Source organism: Uloborus diversus, chromosome 4 (assembly GCF_026930045.1).
Source record: "Uloborus diversus isolate 005 chromosome 4, Udiv.v.3.1, whole genome shotgun sequence".
Taxonomy (NCBI): domain Eukaryota; kingdom Metazoa; phylum Arthropoda; class Arachnida; order Araneae; family Uloboridae; genus Uloborus; species Uloborus diversus.
In genome coordinates, this window is record NC_072734.1 from 52,804,822 (window position 1) to 52,830,949 (window position 26,128).

Consider the following 26,128-nt stretch of genomic DNA (forward strand, 5'->3'; position numbering starts at 1 on the left):
CATCACAAGTGTGCGTTTTATCTTTTAATGCATTTCATTTGCGCCATTTTTTTTGTACGCAATATAGTATATGTTTTTGTGAAAATTCGAAGATACCGAGTTACTTTATAATTGAATTTTTTTCAAGTATCTTGTACTGTTGTTGAGATAAAATGTTTATAACTCCGAACTTTGTCATCAGGTGGCGCTGTAAGAGGTCTTCTTTTGTAACTCACGGAAACTTTACGATACGTAAACTTCGCCATTATGACCAGATCTTGCCGCTCAGAAATACTAGATTTCAACGGATTTGCATTCATGGAATCATAGAACTAATTAAAATGCACCGTAATCATTTTCAGACGTACGGTATCAGTAAATTTTCCTAGAAATGCTTCCGTTTCATGCACAGGCTTATGTGAAAGTTATTCTATGCTGAAAATTTTGCTGTATAAAACTTCATGTTTTCTTTCCGATTAAAAAAAAAAAAAAAACATGTCGTTGAAAGGAACCCTCAGTTCGTTCTTTTTCGTTTCGTTTCAAGCACAGAGTGAGTCAATACTTTTGTCGCATACTGCATATCTCAACTCTTATAAATACACTCATTCAAGAAAAGATTTGAAATTATCTTTCCAAAAAGCATAGTTTTTGAGGTTTAGGGAGCAGTGCCCCACCAAATACGTAATCCAAATCTATGTCTTCACCGGGTTTTGGAGTCACATTGAATTTTTGCAGAATAGACACGAAATACAAATACGAGGTCATCATTGCTATTGCTTCACCAGGGCAGTTCCTTTTACCTAAAAATACAAATCAAAATACATTTTGTAACTAAAACTTTGCTAGCATGTGTGAAATAAATATTTCCTGAAAAGAATATGAAAATGTAAAACATGTTTATAAAAGAGTTGTCAGAATAAGTTTATGACTAGTGACATTCTAACATTCTTGACGTTTTAACTGTAAAGCCTCTTTCACTCGATGCGGCTTAGTTGAATCAACTTTCAAACCGGCCGGCGTTTGCTACACTGTTAAAAATTCCGGAAACTTTTATGATAAATATTACTGTCAAATGGAGTGTTTACAGTACAGAAAAATGTACAGCAATCTACCGAAAAAAATTAGCGACACCCCCCCCTCCACAGCGCCGATTGATATACCATGTGCATAACAGTGCGATGGACATAACACCGTATTTCCCCTCACTCTATGTATCTCAATTGGCATGGTAATAAGCAAAGCCTCCTGCCGATAACGAAGGTCTCGAGATTGAACCTGCTGCCCCTATGCTGCGTATTTTAACTCTCGTTTATTCTACCGTAAAATGTTATAGTAAAATAGGATTTTACAGTAAAAGTTACTGGCAACATTGATGCCTGCAACTTTTACCGTAAAATTTCAGGATTTTTTAAAACAGTGTAAGAAGTGTAACCCAGGTAGAAAAGTGAAGGAATCGCTGGTGATCCTTCACAACGACAGTCAACTGGTGTCACCGGCACACTAGCTATACTGCCATGCTACGCGCAAAAGTAGTATCTGCAGTCGAGTTTAAAATGAGTTGCTATTTAAAGTTTTGCGCCTCCAAGTATTTGATTTAGATGCAACATTTTCAGATTTTTTTAAAAAATATTTCACATTGACAAATGACCATAAAACATTGTATTTGGGTAAAATATGTGAAAAAGAACCACCTGGTGACCGTAACTCAATTTTGATAAAAGGTGCAGATACGACTTTTGTGTTTAGCACGGCATCATATCTGCCGCTACCATTTTCATCCCGGTGAGTGTAATCAACTTTTCAGTTGATTACACTCATCGGGACAGTGCCACGCATTTGCTCAACACACGAGTAAACTAGTTGAGAGGCAATCCGGTGCAGTTCGTTGTGGGGCTGCTCGAATAAATTCAGCTTATTAGAAGAAAGGTTGGTTCGACTAAGTTGCCTCGTGTGAAGACAACAAAAAACGCCAGTCAACTAGTTGACAGGTAATTTTTTCGGAATGTTTATATCACTAACCTTGGTATAACCGTGTAGGAGGCCAAAAGCTTAATGTAACAGTGCTTATAAGGCTTAAACTCGCGATAAATTGTGTAAGAGAAGACTTCTCTTACACATTATGCAACACTCTGTTGCATTATGCAACATTCACACTACGTCCGTACATCCGTCACCGACGTATGCTTTTCTCCCTAAAACCAGTTTTCAACCGGCGTTGCCATGACAGCAAGCCGTATTGTACGGGACCCGTCGACGGGACGAGAAGCCTGATATCTGACGGCTCTGACGGTCCGTAGAGTTGGGCGTCGCATTTCATTGGTCTCCACGAGATGAGCGCGCTCGCTCTATTGGGTGAGAGACAGACATGTGCCTTTTTCGCGTTCCGCAAAGTATGAATGCTTCTCCCTTTTTGGAAAACGTTACTCTGTCCGCTTTACGTTTCGAACGTGATGTGCGGACGCTGTTTGAATGTTGCATAAGAGGTGGGGTGATGCGGAGAAAAGTAAGCCACCACTTGGGTCATTAAGGACCGATTACGGACACGATTACACTAGGTCACCATTATGAACCATAACTGTTCACCTTCCTCTGAAAAGCAACTACAACAAGCCGCGAGCTTTCGACCAGAACATGGTTAAATTAGATGTTGTATTTGCTTAATTTAGAGGCTAACACACATCTTCAAAAGCTGGCATCCCTGAAAACTAATAGATGAGTCTACTTCCGCCTGTAAACTGGGTGTTAGCCTTTCCATCTCATCGGCGGTCAGACAATATTTAAAAAGCATAAAGTAAATGAGGGGCGTAAAAAATTTTGCGATTCAGAATCTGAAGCCTTATTTCGTATCAAAAACTGTTGTGTGATTTATGAATTTTTCATACCTGTTGAAAATGGTAAATATCCATCATATTTCCCAGCTTTTGTTCCATCATCATTCAAAAATCTTTCTGGTTTAAAGTCCATGGGGTTCTTGAAATATTTCGGATCATGCATAATTTCCCAACTATTGCAAATAACATTCGAACCTTTTGGTATTGTGTAGCCATGAAATTCAAAAGTTTCTGTAGGGCTGAAATAGAGAAAGAAGATAAAATATTTACAAACTTGTGTAGAACTTGTTGGTATCAGATAAGCATGAGTTTAAACATGACTTCATGATTTTTGAGAGACGGAATAGGTTTAACAATCTTCGCAGATTACGTATATACATTTTTACAACACATAAATTCTTAAGAAAAATATTTATTTATTTATTTACTAGAAAGTCGCCCTTCAAGGTATGACGGGTGAAAATTGCTTCTACTACCATTTGAAGGAAGCCATTGCATGTTTGATGATATTTTGATATTTGAAATTTTAACCCTAACACTAGTGGATTAAACCTAAACTTCCGTATATAGTGTTCATTGTTGACCATTTTTCCTTTTTTTTCATTCCCCTGACATGACAGTCTTACCAGTAAAATAGTTAAGTTACCGGGATCGAGTTCGGCCGTTTTACAATAAAGCCTTTCTCTGCATGTTAAACATTACCAAAACATATTATCAAATTATCCTGCCGTGGCGCAAGTTTCATTGTTGAAACTCGCGAGTTACTCGATCATTGACTATTATTTATATGATGATTTTGAGTTAATAACCAAGCTGGAGGCAGATGTCATCTCATTGAAGGTGAGAGTGCCAACAAACTGGTAGAAATGAAATTTTATCTCACCAGTGAATGCAGTTCGACTCGTGAATTGGAGGCGAAGCTTGGGTAACTAGCAGTAAGGAACTACCCCTAAGCCTTCTACCACTTGGTTGGCACTCTCAGCTTCAATGAAATGACATCCGCCTCCAGCTCAGTTAGTCACTAATTCAGATTGATGAGTTCTAATAAGAACGAAACAGCAGTCTCTGATATCAACCGGGCTGTCTGGTATATTGCATGTTGTTCTGCCTTAGCCCTGGCTTAAGGGCGGTAACTTACTGCTAAGTCTAGCTTGTTGTTTTTAATATTAATTTAGAGTGATGTCGTCATGGTTACAAATCGTCTACGGTTTGCGTTCATTCACCCAAGGTGAAACTCAAGCAGATTATACAATAAAAAGGTGATACTCAAGCAGATTATACTTGGGTGAAACTCAAGTATAATCTGCTTGAGTTTCACCCAAGGTGAAACTCAAGCAGATTATACAATAAAATTTTTTTTTTTTTTTGTGAGTGAAATCACGCTTTTCTGGAAAAACACCTATATAAATGACTTTAAATAGCAAAAGTTCATCTAAATACAAAATTTCCATTTTTCAGATTGATAAGAAATAAATGTCAGTACGAAAAACTCAAATAAATGTCATCCCGCTGGATGCTGTATACATTTTTTTAGTCCAAACTTTGTATGCGTATTAACTTGGTGCGCATTAAAAAAGACGAAATGAAATAATTGCTAAACGTTCTTGGTTTACAGCACCAAAAATTGCAGTTTCTCTTAACTTCTTTGCATTAATTTAAAAGTTGTCATAAAACTGAAATAAAAAAAAAATGAGAAAGGAAGAAATGGGTGGTACACAGCTTTGAACTAATAGGTTTTAAATACCGTCAATCTTTTTTTTCTCTCAGATTTTTAATTTACACTTTATAAGTAGGGTTAAAATTTACATAAAAATGTTAAGACGAAGCTGCAATTTTTTAGTGTTGTAATCATTTTTTTTGTGCGAAACAAGTTTATTCGCGGCTCAAGTCAAGTTGAGGCCCTTACCGGTAAACTTTTCGGGCCCTCCTTGTAAATCAGTGGCGAATAAAGGATCTTGTTCTGTGTGGGGAGGGGGCAGAAGAAAACACTTTATATTGTCTTTGGTGCCCCCAACTTTCATTTAAAAGATAGAAGACTATTTTCTTTTTTTTAAGAACGTGAATAAGACTGTCCTGAGGTCAAAAACACCGGGGGAGGGGGGGGGAGGAGTTAGTTTTTTGAATTGACGCAGTTGTAGGCCATTTTTTTATGACTTTAAGGGACAGGTTTCAGTTTGTAGATTTTCCCCCTGAAAATGTTTTGAAATGGAAAGTGCAGAAACGAAATGTTATACAACATAATGATGTGGGGACAGGAGAATGAGATGCTCTCTAGGAATGTTTCCTAAATTTTAAGTCATAAAAACGAAATTTTCAACGATCTTGAATGATGTAGAAAGAGATAGTGGGACGTTCCTTCGGAAATTTTCAGAAATTGGAGGTCTAAATAAAAAACTTTAGGGTATGTTTAATGGCATTGAGTTTGAAGACTTTCTATCGAAAAGTTTTCGAAATCGAAGTTCCCAAAACACATTTTAGACCCTCTTTGATAATGTTAGTTCGGGGAAGAGGTTTGTTCGGTGTTCTCTCTCGGAAGTTTTAAAAACTTAAATTTTTAAATTATCTTTAAAGATGCTGGGGAGGGTGGATCAGGGGCTTTGGTATGGGGGTGGGGCTGTAGCACCCATATTCCAAAATAGCAATGCCACGCATTGTTTCGTTTTAAACGTAACTACAATGTATGCCCGAATTTGATATTGCTGTAAAGGTTACTAAAAACGGAGTTTTACTCACTATCTTGGGGGATAAATTGCAGCGATGGACACCCATCTGTGCATTTCTAAAATGGTTGCCATAGTGTATGGAAGTTTGACTTTGTCATCGAAGTAAACAGTTCCATCCCTTCCGAAAGCGGCATCGATTTCCTCTTGAACCTTTTTCTGAACGTCTGGATGATCTGCCATCAAAAGCAAAAGCCAACCGATCGACGACAAAGTGGAATCGAGTCCAGAGATGAATAGGAGAAACAAGTTGCCGAGTAAATTGTCAACTAAAATGAAAAAAAATACGTTGTATATATATATATATATATATATATATATATATATATATATATATATATATATATATATATATATATATATATATATATATATATATATATATATGCACATACTTACATTCCTTCATTTGATATACATATTATATATATAATTATGTATAAATATATATATACATATACATATATCAGGGTGGGGTGATCCTTATTTTTTAAGTTGTAGCGATTTTACCCCCTCAATTTGTTCCATTATACAAAAAAAAAAAAAAAAAGATCCTTGCAAAGTTTTCAGTCAATTCATGAATATTAACCCGTGTCCCTAGGGTCCCCTTTTTTGAGTTTCGAAGAAAAATTTGCGGATTTTCTCATTTTTATGCAAAAATATTCTTACATTTTATATTTAAAGTAATTTCGAACCTCAATTGATGCTGCTACTTCCAGACCGACCATTTTCTCACGTTCATTCTGAAAAATTTTATATGTTACGGGGGGGTATACATGTACACCAATGGCATTGAGTCAGACATACCTCTTTTCTGCCCTCGTTCGAAACCATGCGGTAGGGAAATATTTCTTTTCACCAAGATGGACACAAGGGATTCTGAAAGGCCATTAATGAATTACCTTTGACAACAACAAAGTGCCTCCTCCTCCAGGCCCTGGGGGTGTTGATTTACAAAACTTCCTGTGTATGTAATAGGTGTGGAAAATAGGGTCGCTAGGTTTCAATGCTATAAATATAAGTAATGGCAATTATATTTTAATTCGCTGTTCTTTAGTTATAAATATACTTAAATGTTTGTGCAGTTTTTAGTTTTGAAAATATAAATTTCGAAAAATCCTCGATTACTCTAACATAAAAATATACTGCATTTTCCATATCTAAAATACAAATTTAAAAAAAAATCCAGATAGGAATAATATAAAAATCCATACTTTAAATTAATTTTCTTCTATTTCAGTACATAGTCCTTTATTATCATCAAATTTTTCTTGTGATTCACAAGATTTAGAAACCGAAATGGGTATCTATCTTAACTTGTTGAACCTTTTTTCTACATCTAGTCTACCATAATGCAAAAAAAGCTTGACAACTATTGATATCTGCCCGCCTTCCATTACTGTTAGACAAATGACATTTTAAGGATAAAGATGCTGTTCATTTATTAACAACCTATGTAGATGCAGTAAATTTAAATCCAAATGACCTTGTGGTCAATCTCACATCCCTTGGAAAATTGAGAGAAAATCTTCAAGAGGTAAAGTCAAATGTCATGAATTTAAATTTGATTTTGTAGTTATTCACTGGAATACAAAGCTACATCCAGATGAAACTGGAAAAAGAACGTCGATAGGCTTACCGTGATAAGCTTCAGGTCCCAACGTTGAGCAGCTACTCGGAATTTCTGAGATATTTCTTCAGTTGTATATGATATCTTAGATGATTGCTTTTTTATTACTAACTGTTCTTGTTCAAGCTGTAGTGTTTGATACAGTGGCTTGCAATGCCGGCCATATAAATTGTGCATGCAATTTTTTAGCAAAAACTGAACGGTGATATATTACATTTAGATTGTCATCATCATGCACTTGAAATCGTACTGCAGAGTGTGTTTTAAAGAAGTTCTTGCCTTTCTTAGAACTAACCCGATGTTCCATTATTTAAGCGCTTCAAAATTTTGGGGAAAGATTTCCATCATTCAGAACTTCTAACATTTCAATCAAGTATACATGCCACTTAAATTTTAAAAGACGAAGTTGATGACATATTATTGCTCGTAAAAAGCGGAATTCAAAGAGATTACATAGAATTCTCAAAACTTGTAATAATAATTCCTGGCGAAGTTCCTCCTACAGAGATATGTTTTAGGCCCTGTAGCTTATCCCTGAGCCAGATGGGTGGCAAAAAGAATTTATTGTTTGAAAATAATATTTTGAGGAAACAATTTAAATTGACCTTACATGAAGAGGAAGACTTTAAATGCTGTTTTACAGTTAATTGTTGCATGACGATATGGTTTTTTACAGCAACCCAATCGAAGTTTCTTTAAATAATATAATGTATCTAAAGTGATGACAAAACATGCAGTAGAAGCAGCGTTTGGAAAATTCATAAATCGTTTATGGTATTTAGGTGATGAACTAGTAGCTTTGTCCGTATTGGATGAAGGACTTAGCTTTGAAGATACGAAAAGACTACTCCAAAAATGCTTGCTAATAAGGAAGACTTGTCTGATAATTGTATAAAAAATTTCAGATAACAGAAGATGATTTGGGGTACTTTCTCAGTAAAGATCTTCCTCTTAATAGAATCAATTACAAGTCAATTTGATAAAATGAAGGAAGCGATTTAGAAAGGGAAGAGATATCGTTAAAATGTTGAAGTTGTGAATGATACAACTGAAAGGGGAGCACAACACAATTAATTAAAGAATTTCTCAATTTTCCAAATATGAGTCACAAAAGCAATGTATTTTACAGACATTCCGAGGTTATCGGAAAAAAACACACATGATTGAGAAACATTGAGAAAAGCGTACGATTAAGGTACAGTTTTTAACGCATTATTTCATTCTTATTCAATGTAAAATCTTTAGATGATATAAAGTACAGAGGTGTGGAATTTATTAGACTTAAGGAGCGAAAAACAGGAAAATCGATTATTCCGGTTAAAAAATAACCTCTAGATCCTTTCTAAAAGCTTCATTACGGTTTTCGAGAATAGTCGAAGTACTATACACATTATTTCGCCGCAAAATTTTCCGTTTTCCCTGAATTTCCCCTTCCTGGCAACATTGAGTCTTATCTGATAACAGCCGCTGTTATGTTCTGTTGTTGTTTCCAAAACTTTTTATGCAGCTGTGAATGGCGTACAGTATTTTTCCGCTTATTTTTGCGCTAGGACCACCAAAAATACAAGTTTATGAGTGATTTCGTTTTGCACACTGGTTTCAGGGAGCAGTTTTAGTGATCGTTTTCATGTTTTTTACTTTGAACATCGATTTTGGTGAATTTGGTGAAGTAAGTAAGCTGCTTGACCTCTCACCACGCAAGAAAGCATTGGTTATGTGAATGTGAGACCGAAATACCTTTTTTACAAAAAGAAATTGCAAAAAAACTTACTATTTCCCAAAAAACTGTCAACAATGTTTCTGTCAAAGAAAAAATACTAGTTGTCCCAAAGAGGCTGGGAAAATAGATCAGAAAATGCAAAAGGTCTCCAAGAATAGAAAGAAAACGTATTCGAATGCTCAAGGCGAGCAGAAGAGCAACTAGTAAATACCTTGTTAACAATCTGAAGCAGTATGGTGTGAAGGTGAACCCACCATTGGTCCAACGAAGACTCATCACCAATGTGATGCCTGGTCGAAGGCCACGCCGAAAGACCAATATCACCCAAGATATGGCAAAGAAAAGGATTCACTGGACCAAATATGTTCAAGAGATGTTCTAGAGACCATTAAGTCTTTTTTTTTCGAAGTAAAAAATCATTAAAAGTAAACCGATCGAGTTCAAATTTTGCTTACGTTACTTTTTATTATAGTGTCACAAAACTAGGGGCCGTCACGTGTTGAATTCCGAAAGAAAAAAATTCCCATATAAATAAGGACCACCCTCATATATATATATATATATATATATATATATATATATATATATATATATATATATATATATATATATATATATATATATATATATATATATATATATATATATATATATATATATATATCATGGGAAAAGACGTAACTTTACCAGTGCTGGAACGTCAATACAAACGTAGCGCTTCGCGCTACCACGCCGCAGACCTGGGTTCGATTTCCGGATGCGCACGGTCGACTCAGTAGTTCATCCCTTTAGTGGTTTTATAAAATGGATTCCAAGCGTACTTGGGAACTAAACCCTGGAGGTTCTGCGTTTCGCTGACCACGTAGCATGAACATCTCCCTTCCACCCCAGAACCCTCGGTTAAAAAACTGAGATGGGTACAGTAGACCTTGAACCCAATGTGTTGTTGCGCCTATGTTTTTTTTTTTCGGAACACCAATGAGAACTAGCCAAGTGCGGACAAGAAGAGGCTTAACCCCCTCTCAGAAGCATTGGTTTTAAGCCATATTGGAAATTTTAGTACGATAATATGTAGAGGAAAGGGGGGCATATGTGTATTTAATTTCTGTATTTTTCAAAAAAATATTATCAATTTCTCAGCTCAAAAATACCCTCATATTTGAATAGTCTTTCCATGGTGTCATGGAATTGTTTGAGATTGTTTAAAAAATTATTTCTCTACTTTATGACATTAAAAAATATCTTCAATTCCTTACATATGCCCCTATAGGAGGACACATGTGAACAAGCCTGGGACACATTATGAACACGATTAACATTCCACACAAGAATCCTATTTCAGCGAAAAACTCTAAAATTTGAAAAATATACGTATATACAAATCACATTGAAGGGTTAGTCATTTATGTGCCAGTTCAGCGATTCCCAACCGGTAATTCGCGAACCCCTGGGGGTTCGTGAAAAAATATTGTAATAGTAGAGTTTTTACATGCCTGTTTCGGATGAAGTTTCATGTTCAAGTGGTTTCAGGCAAATTTTGCTCCTTTTTTTAGTCATTTGTCTCTCGCAAATTCGATACTCTTAACATGAAAATATTTGCGTACTTCCTGACATTATTTTACATTTAGATAGTTTACTCTGTCATTGCAAAGCGCCGGTTTTAGAGCTTCCATTGACAATGATAGCCCTAAAAGCCATGCTAAAAAAAACTCTACCTATGAATACAATGTCTTTAGATGAAACAATTTGAAAGTTTTCGTTTCCTCAGAAGTTTTTGATCGGGAAAATTGATTAAACTTGATGAAAACATTACATGGAGCATATACGAGCGTCTAAAATATTTTGATGTTTAGTTTCTTTATTATTTGAGTCTGACGAAGAGCTATCGCTCTTCTCTTGTGTTGAGTCAAAAATGCATAGAAGTGAGATCAAGCTGTTGTTCGTTGCTATGATTTTCACACTACATTGACTACAATTACTTACTTCGAGCATTATTGTTGAAAAAGGGAAAGAATGTCAATGAACGGAATTTAACCATGCAACTTATTTGTCGCTATATGTAAATAATGCATGAAATTTGTGTAATATGTCTTGTTAAAAATTATATATTGTGTAAAAATTGGAGTAAATGCGTATATTGAAAATAGCCACTTCTATATTTTTTCAATATTCGCATTTTACTCTTCACTTATAGCATAATTACAAGAATTCTTCAACAAACGATTAATGTATTTAGTATATATCAAACAGCTAATCTCAGAGTCCTTCTCAAGGAGACTTAAATCTAGAGATCTTTCTCTTTTTACCGTAAGAAAAAAATTTCATTTAAATATCATTTCATAATCTACGAATTCCCTGAAATGTATTTTAAAGATCATTCTTTAAGTGACTTCTGATTTAGCGATTAGAGATAAATGTACCCTAGTGTCAGAAAATTTCAGCCAAACTTTTTGAGCCTCTTTGTTCAGCAAATATCTCATCAAAATTATTTCAAAGCTGATTGAAGCTCAACACAGAATAATCACTATATTTATTTTTTGATGAATTTGTTTTGTATGCATTTTTTAGCGATCATTTTAGTTCGTAGCAATGTTTGTAATTCTATGCTTTACAATTGTGTTTTCGTTCTTGTTACAATGTTTAAACTTGGTTTCGTTCGTGTTACGTTCTTGTCTTGCGGAACAGCATCAAACTAAAAAAAAAAAAAAATCTTCCAAGATTTAGTGTCTATGTATGGGAGGACGAGCGTTTTTTTTTTTTTTGCTTGTTACTTATTACCTAGAACCCAAGGGGTTCGCCAATTTCTTTTGGAATTTGGAAGGGGTTCGCAAGGGAGAAAAGGTTAGGAACCGTTGTGCTAGTTTAATGTGCATAGTAACTGTGTCCTTAAGGAAATATTTTTTCCCTAATATATAACTGTACTAACTGGGAAATTTTTAAGTATCGTAGCATGCTCTGATAACTGGATAACCACGAAAAAAATGATAAGACTACTATACATAGCACAATGAATATTTCGTATGCAAAGATTATTCTTATCATACCTTGCTTTTAAGCTTCAGATAGGGTATTTCAAAATTATTTTTCACTTCAGTTTTTGGTAAATGAAAATAGTTTGTATTTTTATTTCTTTTAAGAATTAAATAGCATTAAATTGTTAAGCAACAAGTCAGCAACAAAACGTTACTTCATATACTATTGGTAATAATAATAACAAATAAATAAATATTGAATGATAACAATAATAGAAAGCATTAGATTTAGAAACTGATGGTTTAAAAGTAGCCCTTCACAGCCGCAAATTAGGCGACGCCAATTGACATGGAGTTCACAAGGTGACCAGGTCCCGATTTTCCTATAAGCCCATGAAGCCCAGCTTAAGGGATCCCTAGCTCTAAGAGCCTCCAAAAATATACTATATAGAAATTTGTACCACAATATGGCCTATTCATTTGTAATGGGGTTTATCATTAAAAGCGATTTATTAAGTCCATAGCAGTGTGGCCTTTAACATTAAAGCAGCTATTTTTTGCTATGTGTTCCCTATCCTGTAGCATATGCAATTAGAAAAAAGGTGGGCAGTTGCAACTCTGCAGCACTTTTGTCGAATGTATTGTTCAGGAGGGTACCTGCAGGTAAGCCTGGCTTGCTGTCCTAAAATTTCTATATCGGGCAAAACTGCTGAAAACAAATCCACAATGAGTTTTTAGCGTTTACAGCGGCGTCATTGGTCCGTACTTTTTGAAAAGAAGTTGATGAGGTCATCACCATCAACAGTGAGCGCTGAAGAACGATGACAACCGATTTCTTTTGGCTCAAACCAAACGATATGGACATAGACAACATGTTGTTTTAGCAGGACGGTGCTACGTGCCACACAGACGAAGCCAGGATGCACATTCTGCATGAACAATTTGAGAGAATGAATATCCCTCGCATAGGTGATGTTAATTGGTCCCAAGTATCGAGCAATTTGACCTGGCTGTACTTTTTCTTGTGGTATTCCCTCAAGTCAAAGGCCGATACAAAAAAGCCGGAATCGACCGATGCATTTAAAGCTCAAATAACAGACGTCATTGCTCAAATCCAGCCGAATCTATACAGCAGAGTCATCAAAAATTAGTCCACTCTGATCTGTGTCAACGTGAGACTTTTTAACGATGTTATATGCCATACAAAATGGCATGCAAGGACCTTTTAAGTAAAAAAAGAAGTTTGCTAATGCCTCCCAAGCAACTTGTTTTATTCTATTTCAACATCTACCCACTCTTATTGAAAGACAATTAAAAAGAAAGAAGTTTTCGATACAGAAACACAAACTGGCTCATTGTTCTAAAAGTTTGGCCAAAAAGTAGGACCGGAACTGCAATCGCTTGAGAATTTTTGCAAGACTTTTTACTTGATGTTATCTTAGTAAAACATGCCATGTTCACATGCGCCCCTCTTTGCATACATCTCTTTACATACACACATGTAAGGGCTCGTATACCCCCCCACCCATCCTTATCCAGAAGAAAATTCTGGTTGCATCATTGAGTCACGTGTCGAAGACGATTTTAGGCGCTCAGGCCAATGCATAAAATTTCCCCAACATCTGTAAGATGCACGATATTAAGCTGTAGAAAAAGACGATGTTCTAAGCATAAGATATGTATGACGAAAATAGTCAATGGTTAGTTTAAAAATGAAAGTTTTTAACACATACATATTAATGGTTTAAACATATTTTTCGTGGAAAGCATGTTGTCAGAAAAGCTGTACCGAATGGCGTTTAATCCGCTAGTTAAAACCTCCTTCAACCAATAGTTTGAAACCCTTTTAATGGTTGAAGAAGGTCTGGAGAACTACTAAACCCATATTCACCAGACTATTCAAATCTCATTCAGACACTTAACTGCAGATTGAAGCCTTTTTATTGGTTGAAGAAAGCCTTACCAGTGGTTTGGCCGTCTGACCATAGATCAAATCGTCGGGTAAACACGGGCGCAAGAAGGCTTCAATTTGCGGTTCGAATGACTGACCGAAAGTTGAATCGTCTGGTGAATACGACTGCTTGGGTTGCCGTTTGTTATGGCATACAAATATATTAAAGAATTGAATTTCTAAAGTTACCTTAAAAAAACTCTACGAACCATTAAATGTGTGGGGTTTTCCGTCATTATTTTTCTTCTCCATTTCTCTGAGATATAAGCCAATGAAGTCTTCTTTGGAAAGAGAGTCTTTTGCTTTCATCCTCACTTCTACTTCCCGGCTAAAACATAACAAAGAAAGGTTCCAGATGGCTGAAACTAGATTCATTTTACTTAAATTTGATATTCCATCGTGTGAGACTAATTTCGAGACGATTCGACAGTTGGTCTTTGATATAACGTTTTGAAAAATGTCTTTGGTGTTGACCCCATTTATTGGAATTTCGATAGGCGATAATTTTCAAACATATATGAAAGACGTAGTTGAACCAAAATCCTAAAAAGAATATGTGGTACGCAAGGCCAACGAGAGGCCATGTCAACCTAGTCGGAAACTAGGAGCCCGCTTTTGAGGGGTCCCCGGTTCGGAATCGCTGTAATATAAATTTCATAAGTTTATTAAACCTAGTGACCGAACCGATAAGGGGCCCTTCATGACTCTCGTCGGCCCTGATAGTACGGCATAATTAAAAAATACAGACACCTTATGTGGCTGGTAAGGGATCTTCTTCCTGCTGATGCTGATATGCTGTTTTGAATGTGATAACGCTTATTGAGTGAAATAAGGATTCAGTTTCGGCTTTGAACAGTAGTGGTAGGAGAACATTTCATCATTTAAAAGAAAAATTGCCTCTCCTCTGTTACAAATTGAAACGCATACTATTTACAAATACAAATACAAAAGTGACGACCAGTCACACGCTCTGGGCCCAGCTAAGCTGGTGCTAGTCAATTTAGAATCTCCAGTGAAGATCAATGGCCCTCTTTAAACTATCTACTCCCTTGCTCATTACCACCTCTTCCAGTAAGCTTTCCAAGGTTCCACTACCCTGCTAAAGTAATAATTTTTCCTAATATCCATGCTAGCCTGAGATTTAAATAGCTTAAAACAATGACCCCTTGTCCTATTTTCAGAGCTAAACTTTAGCCCCGTAACATCTTTCATTTTCATAAATTTAAACAACTGAATCATGTCCCCTCGATCTCTTCTATGCTCAAGACTACATTTTTAGCATTCTAAGCGTGGAATCGTAGTCTAAATGAGAAAGTCCATTTATTAGCCTTGTAGCCCGCCTTTGAATCCTTTGCAAAACATTAATGATTGATTGACGGAAGATTTTTTCCCTCCGAATTTCGAGTCGTAGGTCAAACCGATTAGGGAATGAACACCCCCCAATGAATGAACAGCTCGTATTTTTTCAGGATAAGCCATTTTAGTCGTAATTCCCTTCAAGCATCCCTATTTCGTTGGTGCAGGGCTTTCAAACTTACTTTATTATTATTTGCATCAACAGGCTAGTTGCAATTAAATTTAATTCAATACACAATTTCTCAACTTTTAATATAAGAGTGCCATGAGAGCAGCGAGCAACGAATTAAGGTTGTCTCTTTTATCCTGTCTCACTGTTCCCTCATTGCAATGTACAAACTCAATGCATTTTTCAGACAAAAAAAAAAAAAAAAAAACATCTTTCCTTCTTCTGCAAAAATGAACGTAATGATGTAAAATAAATAACATTCTGTAAAGCATTTCTAACAGTGTATAGAAAAGACAACATACAGTGCATATGTTTTAGTTCGATGAGGTTGAATCATGAAGACACCAGACTTGAAAGCAACCTCTTTTCCATTAAGTCAACTTGACTTCTTAAAAGCTTTACCAGACGGGAAATATCTAAACAGAAAAGAAATTGCTGTTGTCTCACAGATTTCACAGAATTGCTGTCTCACTATACCCACTCCTTCGCTACTTGAAAAGTAACATGTATGCCAATATTGGACCGATGAGGCTTGTGTGCGATCAGCTTGGTAAAATTTAAGTACAAACACGAAATTTAGTTTTTTAGTATGTCTCAAAAATATTTTAAAATATATTTTCTTATTTAATATGATTATTATATAATATAGTTTAAAAAAATATATATAGGATATAGTATTTATTTTCAAAAATATATTAATTAATTATATTTTCTTATTTCATTTTGTTCTTTGAGATTTCTTTACAACACTTCCTGCCATCTTATATGCGTTTTTTTTTTCTTTCATTTTAAAACTTTTTTTAGAGAATAGGATAGTAAGAAATCAGTAAAAAATGACAAAGAAATTGAATAAGATAACACTAGAAAATTACTTGGAACTCCCTAAAAAGTATCATCAAAATATACTGAATAGCATTTACCTGAAAATTGCTTCAAACTCTCTTAAAGTTATCATAAAATCATGGTAGCCAGATATTCTAAGTACTCTAAAAATATTTGCAAGCCAAGGAAGAGCGATGTTGACACTCACGGAAGAAAAGTACTCAAGCAGGGTTCTTGAACAGTTTTTAATTATCTGAAATAGGGAATAAGTAATAATTAAATAAGTACCTTACTGATAGAAAAATGAAATGAGGTATAAATGGTTTTATTGCATAACAGATTACTGTAGACACGTGTTTCGGAGTTTATAGGCACCTCCTTTTTCAATGCAACGAAATGAGAGCGACATTATGAAAAGTTATTTTTATTCAAGTTTTGTGCAATAAACTTTTTATATCTGGTTTTACTTATTTCACTAGGGATTAAGTATTTTGAATCATCGATTCTCAACCGGTGATCCGGCGGACCAGCACCAGTACGTTGGAAAAATTTACCAGTCCTCAGAGATTTTTGCTCATTCAGGTTAAAAAAGATTTTGTGCCCAAAATAAATAAGTAAAACAATATAATATAACATAAAATGTAAATATAATTATAAATAAAATTAATAATTAAAAATTTTTATTTTCTTCGTGAATTTTGTGATTAATCCGCGTAATTTTCTATGATTTCTCATAAACGATTATTTTTACTAACTGCGATTATATTACAATAACTAGTTGTCTTTACATTTAAATATTTGTGTCACAATTCCTTAATACCAAGTAAAATGTTAAGTATCTGTATTTCTTTGTTTTTTTTTTTTTTTAATGTCACTGTCCGCAAAAGTTTTTCAAATGCTTTTGTCGGCGATTTAAAAATGATATAGCAAGAGATTTAAGAAAGATATTCATTTTTCTTTCGATCAATGGTGCCCAAACTACCGCCAGCATGTCATATGGGGCCTGCGAAATTGACCCATGTTGTCGTTATGATGTTCCATGTTGCCAGTTGAAAACTATGTTCTGCAACTACCTTACCAAAACAACCAATCATCTTCCTTTGGAGTTAAGAATAATTGCTGCAAAATTTAAAGCCACGCTGTTAGAAATTATTCTTTTTTTTAAGCATAAGAACACGTTGTATCAATAAAATGCGTCGGTATAGCAATGACAACAACAATTTTTCGCTTGCAACTTTCCTTTCCTGTGTTTTACACTGTCATCTAGAAAAAATGTAAATGCATTTAGTTTTTTTTTTTTTGTCTTTTGGCCCCCAAGATTCATCATAATATGAAGTGCAGTCTTCAGATGAAAAAGGATGCACACCACTGTTTTGAATCAAATTAACTTTTAAGGTAAATTAACGGCCAGAAAAACGTAAAAATAATATCAGTTCCATTTAACTGCATTATTTGTGAGGGAAAAACGAACAGACATTCGAAGTTCTATAACTTGTATACGTTACCTTGCGGTGATTTAAGAAATTAACCACAGAAATAAAACCTTTCAATATTGTTCACGGTTAAGGAAGAAGTCTTATTAGAAATCGGTCGATCTTGGTTTTTCCTCTTTAAACTGCCATTAGCCAGAGATTGCTGTGACTACTACAGTTCATTTGAATTGCGGATAAAGTTAAGGCATTGAAAAATACATTAAAAATAAAATAATAATTACAAAAAACGGAATTTACATGTTTAGGTTTTTTTGAGTACCGTTGAACCTCGTTTATCCGGCCCCAGTTTATCCGGATCTCCGATTTATTCGGATCAAACTTGTAGAGTTAAAAAATTACAATAACTTAAATAATAATTCTAAACTAAGATAGCAAAAACGGAACTATAAATGGGCCAAATATTTTCCCTTTATTTTGATTCATTGTACAAGTCCTGCTTAAGTCGTGCAATGAATTATAGTCGTCTGAGAGACGACATGGCGTATTTTGGTGCGTCTGTCTGACTCCGACACCACTGCAACAGAACTGTTAAAATTATAAAGTGTTAGCGAATAACAATCCTACGCAATTTTGTTACAAATCATAGTTTTTTTGCTGTAATAAAAGATAAGTTTGCTTATTTACGACCCATAATACCCATATTATAAGGATTAACCCATATTATAAGGATAATATGGGTTAACCCATATTATAAGGATTATGGTTAACCTTAAATCCTTATATATACCCATATATAAGGATTTAAGGTTATATTATATTACCCATATAAATAACCTTATATAACCCATATTATAAGGATTTTCATTTATTCTGATTACCTTTGGTCCCGGTTAGCCCGTATAAACGAGGTTGTACTGTACTTCAAAAACGCGGTTTTCTAATAGCCTTTCAATCACATTAATATGCCATTAATTTAATATGCCACATTAAATGCCTAATTATAAGGTATACATTTTATAAGACTTTTTTTACATTAAGATTTTGGAACAAAAAGGAGAAAAGAGTACATAATAAAAAAATTTTACGATCGTATTGCTTTGAGATACGTATTGAAAAGGCGAAAAATAAAAATTAAAGTTTTTAATTTAGATAATCTTTTGTCGGGAGAGATAAAGATCGACGTACAGCTGAGAGCAACGAACAAAAGAGGAGACGTATAAGTGAGACATCGATCTGTAGTTGTTTCTAATTGTGGTTTCAAATTTTAATCGTGAAATCGTGCAGTGTGATGGTAGATGACGCGTTAAGTCGTGAAAGAACAGGGCTGCCTTTTCTTAAGATTAGACGAGATTTGACAGTGAGAAGAACTTTTTTGATGACTGAAAATCCTTCCTGACTTAAATAAATGAGTTTTTTTTTATATGGCTACGTCAAAAGTAATGTGTTCGTGAGCCCTTTGCTTTGTGATTTGACAGAATTTCAATGAAGGATCATATCAGAACCCCCTATTAACAGCACAACTCGATGAAATTTTCTTCGGATTGTTTAGCGTTCAATGAAGCAATGTTCTCAACTTACTTCTATGTCTGTCTTATCTTCCTCTTTATCCAAATGTCTTCCAAACAATAAAGCTATGTTATTGATCGCTTGCGATGTTTGAAGTGGCCCTTCGATGTTGTGCGGCTTGCCATTCCAATTCCTTATTTCTTCCAAAAAATCACTTGTAGATTCCTGTGGTAAAAAGATTGACTCACTTATAAAATTTATTGATGAATATTGAAGCACTGAATATATGCTAAATTTACTTTCATTCAAAATCAAAGCTCTTAAATTCGTTGAAAATTATTTATACATTTAAAGTGTTTTTTTTTCTTCAAAAGATTTTGAACTCAAGATCATAATTGCAAATATGACAAGAACTTTTAAAAGCGATTTTGTTTTCTGAAGTCAGAAAACAAGGTTTTTCGTACTCGTACCCCTGTACCTTTCGTACCGCCTTTCGTACAAGTCAGTTCCTGTATTTGTAGGGAACTCAAAGTTTGTTTTACCACACCTCACAAAAATGGGTATTTATGTTTTTCGGAACTGTCAAAGATGAGATCTGCTTCATCTCATCCCATTATGATCTGCTTCAGCTATGGTGCACTTATCTCTGACTATTCACCAAATATTGTCCTTCATATTGGGTTATGAACTAAAACCGTAACTCATCTCAAGGTTCTCCACCTGATAGCATTGTTATTTTCTCGGATTGCAAGTCTGCACTACAAGCCATACAGAGAGGCAACACTTCTTTAAGTCTAATGATTAACAACACCCTAAACAACATCGTGAAAAAGGGCAAGAAGAGCATCTTACAGTGGATAATATTGTCCAAATATTCCCTTTCATATTGGGTTACGAACTAACACCGCAACTCATCTCAAGGTTCTCCATCTGATGGCATTGTCATTTTCTCGGATTGCAGGTCTGCACTACAAGCCATAGAGAGAGGCAACACTTCTTTAAGTCAAAAGATTAACAACACCCTAACCAACATCGTGAAAAAGGGCAAGAAGCGCATTTTTCAGTGGATTCCAGCCCATGTAGATATAGCCGGAAATGAACAGACTGACTCTCTAGCTAAAGAAGCCAGAATTCTAGATACCACCTCATCGTTAACCACCTTTGCCGACGCCAAGGTAGTTGCCAAACATAGAAAAACCTTCCGAGAGGTCACCACCACCACTGCAAGACTTAGGACTAGACATGGATACCTAAAAGGCACTAAAACCTTGCCAGATGTCCAGAACTTACGATTCAATAGGTCCATACTGCCTATCTACACAACTAGACCATCACCATCTCTCCTATTGTCCAGCTATGACTTCGGTCATCTTCAGCATCGTCATCAACTGGACTAAAGATATCGTTTTCTCTGATCATGCCGAAGAAGTGGCCAAAGCAGTCTTGGACTCCAACTAACTTTTTTGCTCCATGAGCGCGTCAACAACAGCAGCAGCAACAATACAACTAAAACCATACGTTTTTTAACCTGCCGGGGAGGGTGGCTGAAAGCGGGTAGGCATTCGTATGCCGCCGCATGATATGCAAGCTGCGATGTATGCGTATGTCGTGTTCATGTTTACCCGAACATTCCCGAGTTTCAATCTGTCACAGCGAGGCAGCAGTGAAGCGGCATGGCGTAACCAGGTTTAAAATAAGAAAAAATAATACATATAAAAAAAAGGGAAGGTATGTAACTTGTGATTAGTCGAAGACCAATTTATTTTTTTAAATATCAATAATATTACGTTATTCGGATACCATCCACCTAAAAACTACGATGGTCATTTCATTTGTTTCTTTTTTAAATTTAAGGCTATAATTATTGAAATGTGCCTTCGGGCAAAGCAGGTAGGAGAAAGCGCGCGGGTATAAGATTTAATCATAAATATTTATTCATAATTTCTTGACACCAGTGCTGACTTAGATTTTCTATTTCAATAGGATAAGTATAACTCTTTTATATTTGTTTTATATTGGCAGTTAGTCAATTAATTTAATCATTTATAACTTCATATTTGATTGGCAAATGTACCAAACCACAATTAGTTAAGCTTACCACTTTAGGCCCCCTGGTAGGGCAAAATGGGTTTTTCAAGTGTTTGTAATGTTTGACAATTAATAAATATTGGTCAAAAATCACTTTTTATTTTTAAGTTCAAGAACCCTGCTAGAAAATAAAACGAAATTTTTGCGATAAAAATCCAAAACTGCAACTTTCGAGCACTCTTCGTTAACCTACCCGCTTTGGGCCTCCTCTAGCGTAGCTGAGCAGTGAAAACATCTGACAAATAAATCTTATTTCAGGAACATCACTCGTGCTAAAAACCTTTCCCTGTATGTGTAGTGAAACTCAATTCTAAAATACATCTAACTTCTGTTTTTATTTATAAATTAGACTGGATCATCTTCATCTCATAATTACTATGTGTGACTTCTCGAGTTTAGAGCTTCATAAATAAAAAACTTTTACTCTTAGATAAAATAACTTTTTTTTTTTACAACGCAAGAAAAAATATTCTTACTTGAATCATAGTTTCCCACAACCCTTTTCCGAGTCCTAAATTTCTCATTGTTTGAACTGCAAAACGTCGCTGTTCTGTCCATTCTTCTCCACTTTTTCCGGGAAAGCCTAGAAGAATAGTTAAAGTAGGGTTAGTCGGGGCAAAGAAAACATGGGGTAAATGTTAACCAACTCTATTACCACACTTGATTATTATGTAATTTCTGAAACTATACCATGGGTGAATAGAGGAAAAAAAAGAAGCAAGAGTTAGAAGTTATACTTCTTAAATCCATAATCTTTCAGTTAGAAATGCAGCCGTACAATAAAGTAAGAAATCAAGTGTTTTCAAAACGTATGCAAAACATTTTGCTTTGCGAAATAGTATTTTCCTGCAGTGCTTGTTAGTATCAGCTATATTAAAATGCTAACATTCATTTGAAATCAGCTTGAACTATTGATACTAACAATTTCTAATTTATAGTAAAGTGATAGTGCAACAGGTATTAAAGCAGTAGTTATAATTTTTTCTACACCTGCTCTTCTCCCGTTTTTTTTTTTTTTTTTTTTTTTTGTACTGCTAAAATTCTTTTGTTGCCTTTCAATTTGTTTAATAGTTTTATTACATACATGCTATCCTGGTAGTACAAATAATTTAATGGGATAGAAAAAGATACCATAGTTTATATAATGTAATTAACATACTTAGTAATTGCTGTATTGTAATATCTTTTCCCCAGAACAAGACTGACGTAAGCCCCAAAATTGCGATTTTCTGTTTATAAGTGCATTGTACGTAGAAGCCTATTTCACATCGAGTCATGCAAATAATTATAATTTTTAGTAATAATTTAAATACATAAATGCTATCCTGGTAGTACAATTTTTTCAATGGGATAGAAAAAGACACCAAAGTTTATATAAAGTAGTTAACATATTTAGTAATTATTGTATTGTAATATATGTACCCTAGAGCCAGACTGACTTTTCCGTTTATTAGTGCATTGTATGTAGAAACCTATTCCGCATCGAGTCAGAAGAGCGTAATTCTTTAAAAAATAAATAAATAAATAAAAATGATTTAATGAGTGGACTTGCCTTCGAGAGCAAATCTTGTCCAATGTCACATTTAAATTTTAAGAAATAGTATTTTTTTCTGTCGTTCGAAATTTGAAATTGTTTTATAGTGAAGAGAAGAACAATTTAACTATCGAAATCTGCTTGTTTGTTGCGCACTGTTAAAAATTGTGTGATGAAAATACGCGAGAATCTCATAGAAATTATTTGATAGGAGACTGGTGTAAAATTACATAACGAGAAACATAAAATCTACGGAGGCTGAAAAAGAAGATATTACAGAGAATTATGAACCCCCTCCCCCCCCAAAAAAAAACGGTACTATTAAAAGGTACATCACTTGGTTTGGCGGCTTGCTAGCTTTTTTCCTTGGCGACAATTGAAAAATAGCTATAAAAAAGGTTGGCGATATCTACAAGCATATGGAAACATGTGAATTCAGAAATTTGAGTAGTGGTGAAGGTCACTAACGGCGAAATTTTTAGTTTGCAGTAGTGATAAATAAATCAAAACTGCCAAAAGTAAAAAATGCGCCTTGTGACGTACTTTTAACGGAAATGTACCAAAATTACACTGATATTTTTTTGAAAACACAGAGAGTTTCTGCGAAAAACTAAATTTACAGAAATAAGAAAACCAAGGATCTGTATATTGATCGAAGAAAACGCTTCAAGTCTCAGTACTACGACAGAAATAAAATACCCGAGAGCCTGTAAACTGACTGAATATTAGCACGCAAGGTTTCTTACCGTTACAAAAGACTATAGAATGAGCATAAGCAGAACTACTAACAGATAGTAGCGAACCTGTCAGCTCGTTTTATGGCAATCAGAGGCTAAAATTTCATCTTTTAAGGTGATCGTCAGCCTGGAGTGGCTACAGCAAAGCTGGAAGCAATGCACTTATCATATATACTGAGCTTATCCTCCTACTGGTTGCTATAAGTATTTAGCATGTGTAGGAAGTTCACAAAAATAGACCGAAAGATACTTTTTTTGTGAAACTGTAATTCAATAAGCTTTATCAAGAGCTATTGAGCGAATACTCGTCTAACTATAACTCGTCTAAAAATGTACTTGCATTCGTACCTGTCTTTTACAACGATCATTAAGAATGCGAAAAAAGAAAAAAACAAAGCAACTTTCCGTGAAGCTGTTATCGAGAAACTTGATCCATGATTTTAAATGATTACTTGTGTAATTTAACAGAGATGCTTCATTTTTTTCTGTAGCGAGAGAAGAGGAACAATTTTTCTGTAAAAATGTGATTAAGACTTGATTCGTAGCGTTTGAAGGATCTTTTAGGTAATTTAACAGAGATTCTGTCTGTCTTTTGTTGTGTTTTTACTGAAATTATTTACTGCGCGGATATATGTTGGTGACACAGCCCTATTAAGTTTTATGATAGAAATTTTACGATGGAAAATAGGATTTTCCAAGAATTTCGTCGAATGTCTAATATTGCCAAACTGAGTGGATTTGGCAGTCCTCGTGTTTGACGTCACATTTGACTGCAACTTGGCAGCAGTTTGTCAAATTGTCTCCATTAAATGACGTCACTTTCGCTTACATTTCGTTCATTACTTTTTGCAGTTTTACCATCTTTGTAAAAAAATCATAACTTAACAAAAAATGAAAAATAAAGAAATAAATAAATAAATAAATAAAAAATAAAATAAATAAATAAAATAAAAAAAAAATAAATGAAAAGTTTGGAATTATTAATAATGTTTAGACGGACTAAGTCCAATACCCCAGTAGTACCCCAGTACTACTTTTGTATGTACTGGGTAAAGTAGTTTTTAGCGAAATGTAACTAATATGTAACCAGTTTTTTTAAATGCATCTATTGCACACCCAAAACTATTTTCATACATTATTCAATTAACATGGAAAGCAACCGTAACCCTAACCGTAACCTTTTGTTCATACTTTTAATGTAATAAGTACATAAAAAATTATCTCAAATTCCACCATGACAAAGTAAAGCTAAGCATTTTCGTTGCTCACACAATACTCTAATACAGCGGCTCCCAACCGGTAGTTCGCGAACCCCTTAGGGTTCGCGAAAAAAATATTGTAATGGCGGAGTATTAACATGCCTGTTTCTGATGAAGCCTCATGTTCAAGCCCTTTCAAGCAAATTTTGCTCCTTTTTTTACTTATTTTGGTTTTACATATTCGATACTCTTAGCATGAACATATTTGCATACTTTTTGACATATTTTACGTTTAAAAGAATTTAGCTTGTCATTGCAAAGCGTCGGTTTTTAGCGCTTTCATTGAGAATGATAGGCCAGAAGCCATGCTAAAAAAAACTCTACTTGTGAATACTATGTCCTCAGATGAAAGAATTTGAAAGCGTTCGTTTCCCTCAGAAGCTTTTTGATCAGAAGAGTTCATTAAACTTGATGAAAACATTACATGGAGCATATGCAAGCGTCTCAAATGTTTTCAAGTTTAGTTTCTTTACCATTTGAGTCCGACAAAGAGTTGTCGCTCTTCCTGTGTGCTGAGTTAAAAATGCATAGAAGTGAGAACGTGCTGTTTGTTGCTATAATTTTCAAACTATATAGACTTCAATTTCTTTCGATTTTTTTTGTCGAAAAAGAGAAAAAATGGCTAGCAACCTAAAAATACCACAGGAAGTATGGAAAATTAATTACTTTAGAAAATCTTCGTGGGTGAAAGTTTATTAGTGTGAGGTCGCAGTAAAAATAAAATCAACGGAATTTAACCATGCAACTTAATTTGCACTAATTTAAACAAGGAATTTATGAGATTTGTGTTGAAAATTTCACTTGTAGTAAGTTAGCTTAAAAATATGTTTTGTTAAAAATTACATATTGTGTAAAAATTGGAGTAAATGCGTATATTGAAAATAGACACTTCTATATTTTTTCAATATACGCATTTTACTCTGCACTCATAGCGTAGTTACAAGAAAATTCTTCAGCAATCAAACGATTAATGTGCACAGTATATCCTTATTAAACAGTTAGGCTCGTAATCCTTTTCAAGAAGACTTAAAACTAGAGATCTTTCTCATTTTACTGGAAGAAAAAAGTTCATTTAGTTAATCTGAGACAGCTCCCTGAAAGATATTTCGAAGTTCATTCTTTAATTAATTTCTGATTTAATGATAATGATAATTATACCCTTGTGTCAGAAACATTTTAGCTAAACTTTGAGCTCTTTGTTCCACAAATATTACATTAAAAAATGTTTTTCAAAGTAAATTGAAACTCAATTCGCAACTACAATAAACTATAGGGGCGCTGGAGCTACTGTCTATTGGCGGATGAAAAAGGTAAAACAAACAAATGCCTTAACTTATAACTTGCTTTGACGCTTAGTGAATGACAGTAATTTTTAATCGTGTTTGTGGGAAGCTTTTTTTCTATTCTTCTGAAATTGTATT

At 34.6% G+C, this 26,128-nt stretch overlaps 1 protein-coding gene across 1 annotated transcript in view; it reads right to left on the reverse strand.

Annotated features, from left to right (window-relative positions):
• Nucleotides 1-603: 603 nt before the first annotated feature.
• LOC129220571 (uncharacterized) overlaps nucleotides 604-26,128 on the reverse strand; it is an 85,485-nt gene continuing 59,960 nt past the window's right edge. The window contains exons 12-18 of the mRNA XM_054855003.1: nucleotides 21,654-21,760; nucleotides 19,162-19,314; nucleotides 16,249-16,403; nucleotides 14,013-14,131; nucleotides 5,544-5,799; nucleotides 2,862-3,049; nucleotides 604-779 (exon numbers count right to left, since the gene is read on the reverse strand). Coding sequence (XP_054710978.1) covers nucleotides 604-779; nucleotides 2,862-3,049; nucleotides 5,544-5,799; nucleotides 14,013-14,131; nucleotides 16,249-16,403; nucleotides 19,162-19,314; nucleotides 21,654-21,760 — 1,154 coding nt within the window. The remainder of the gene's footprint in view (nucleotides 780-2,861; nucleotides 3,050-5,543; nucleotides 5,800-14,012; nucleotides 14,132-16,248; nucleotides 16,404-19,161; nucleotides 19,315-21,653; nucleotides 21,761-26,128) is intronic.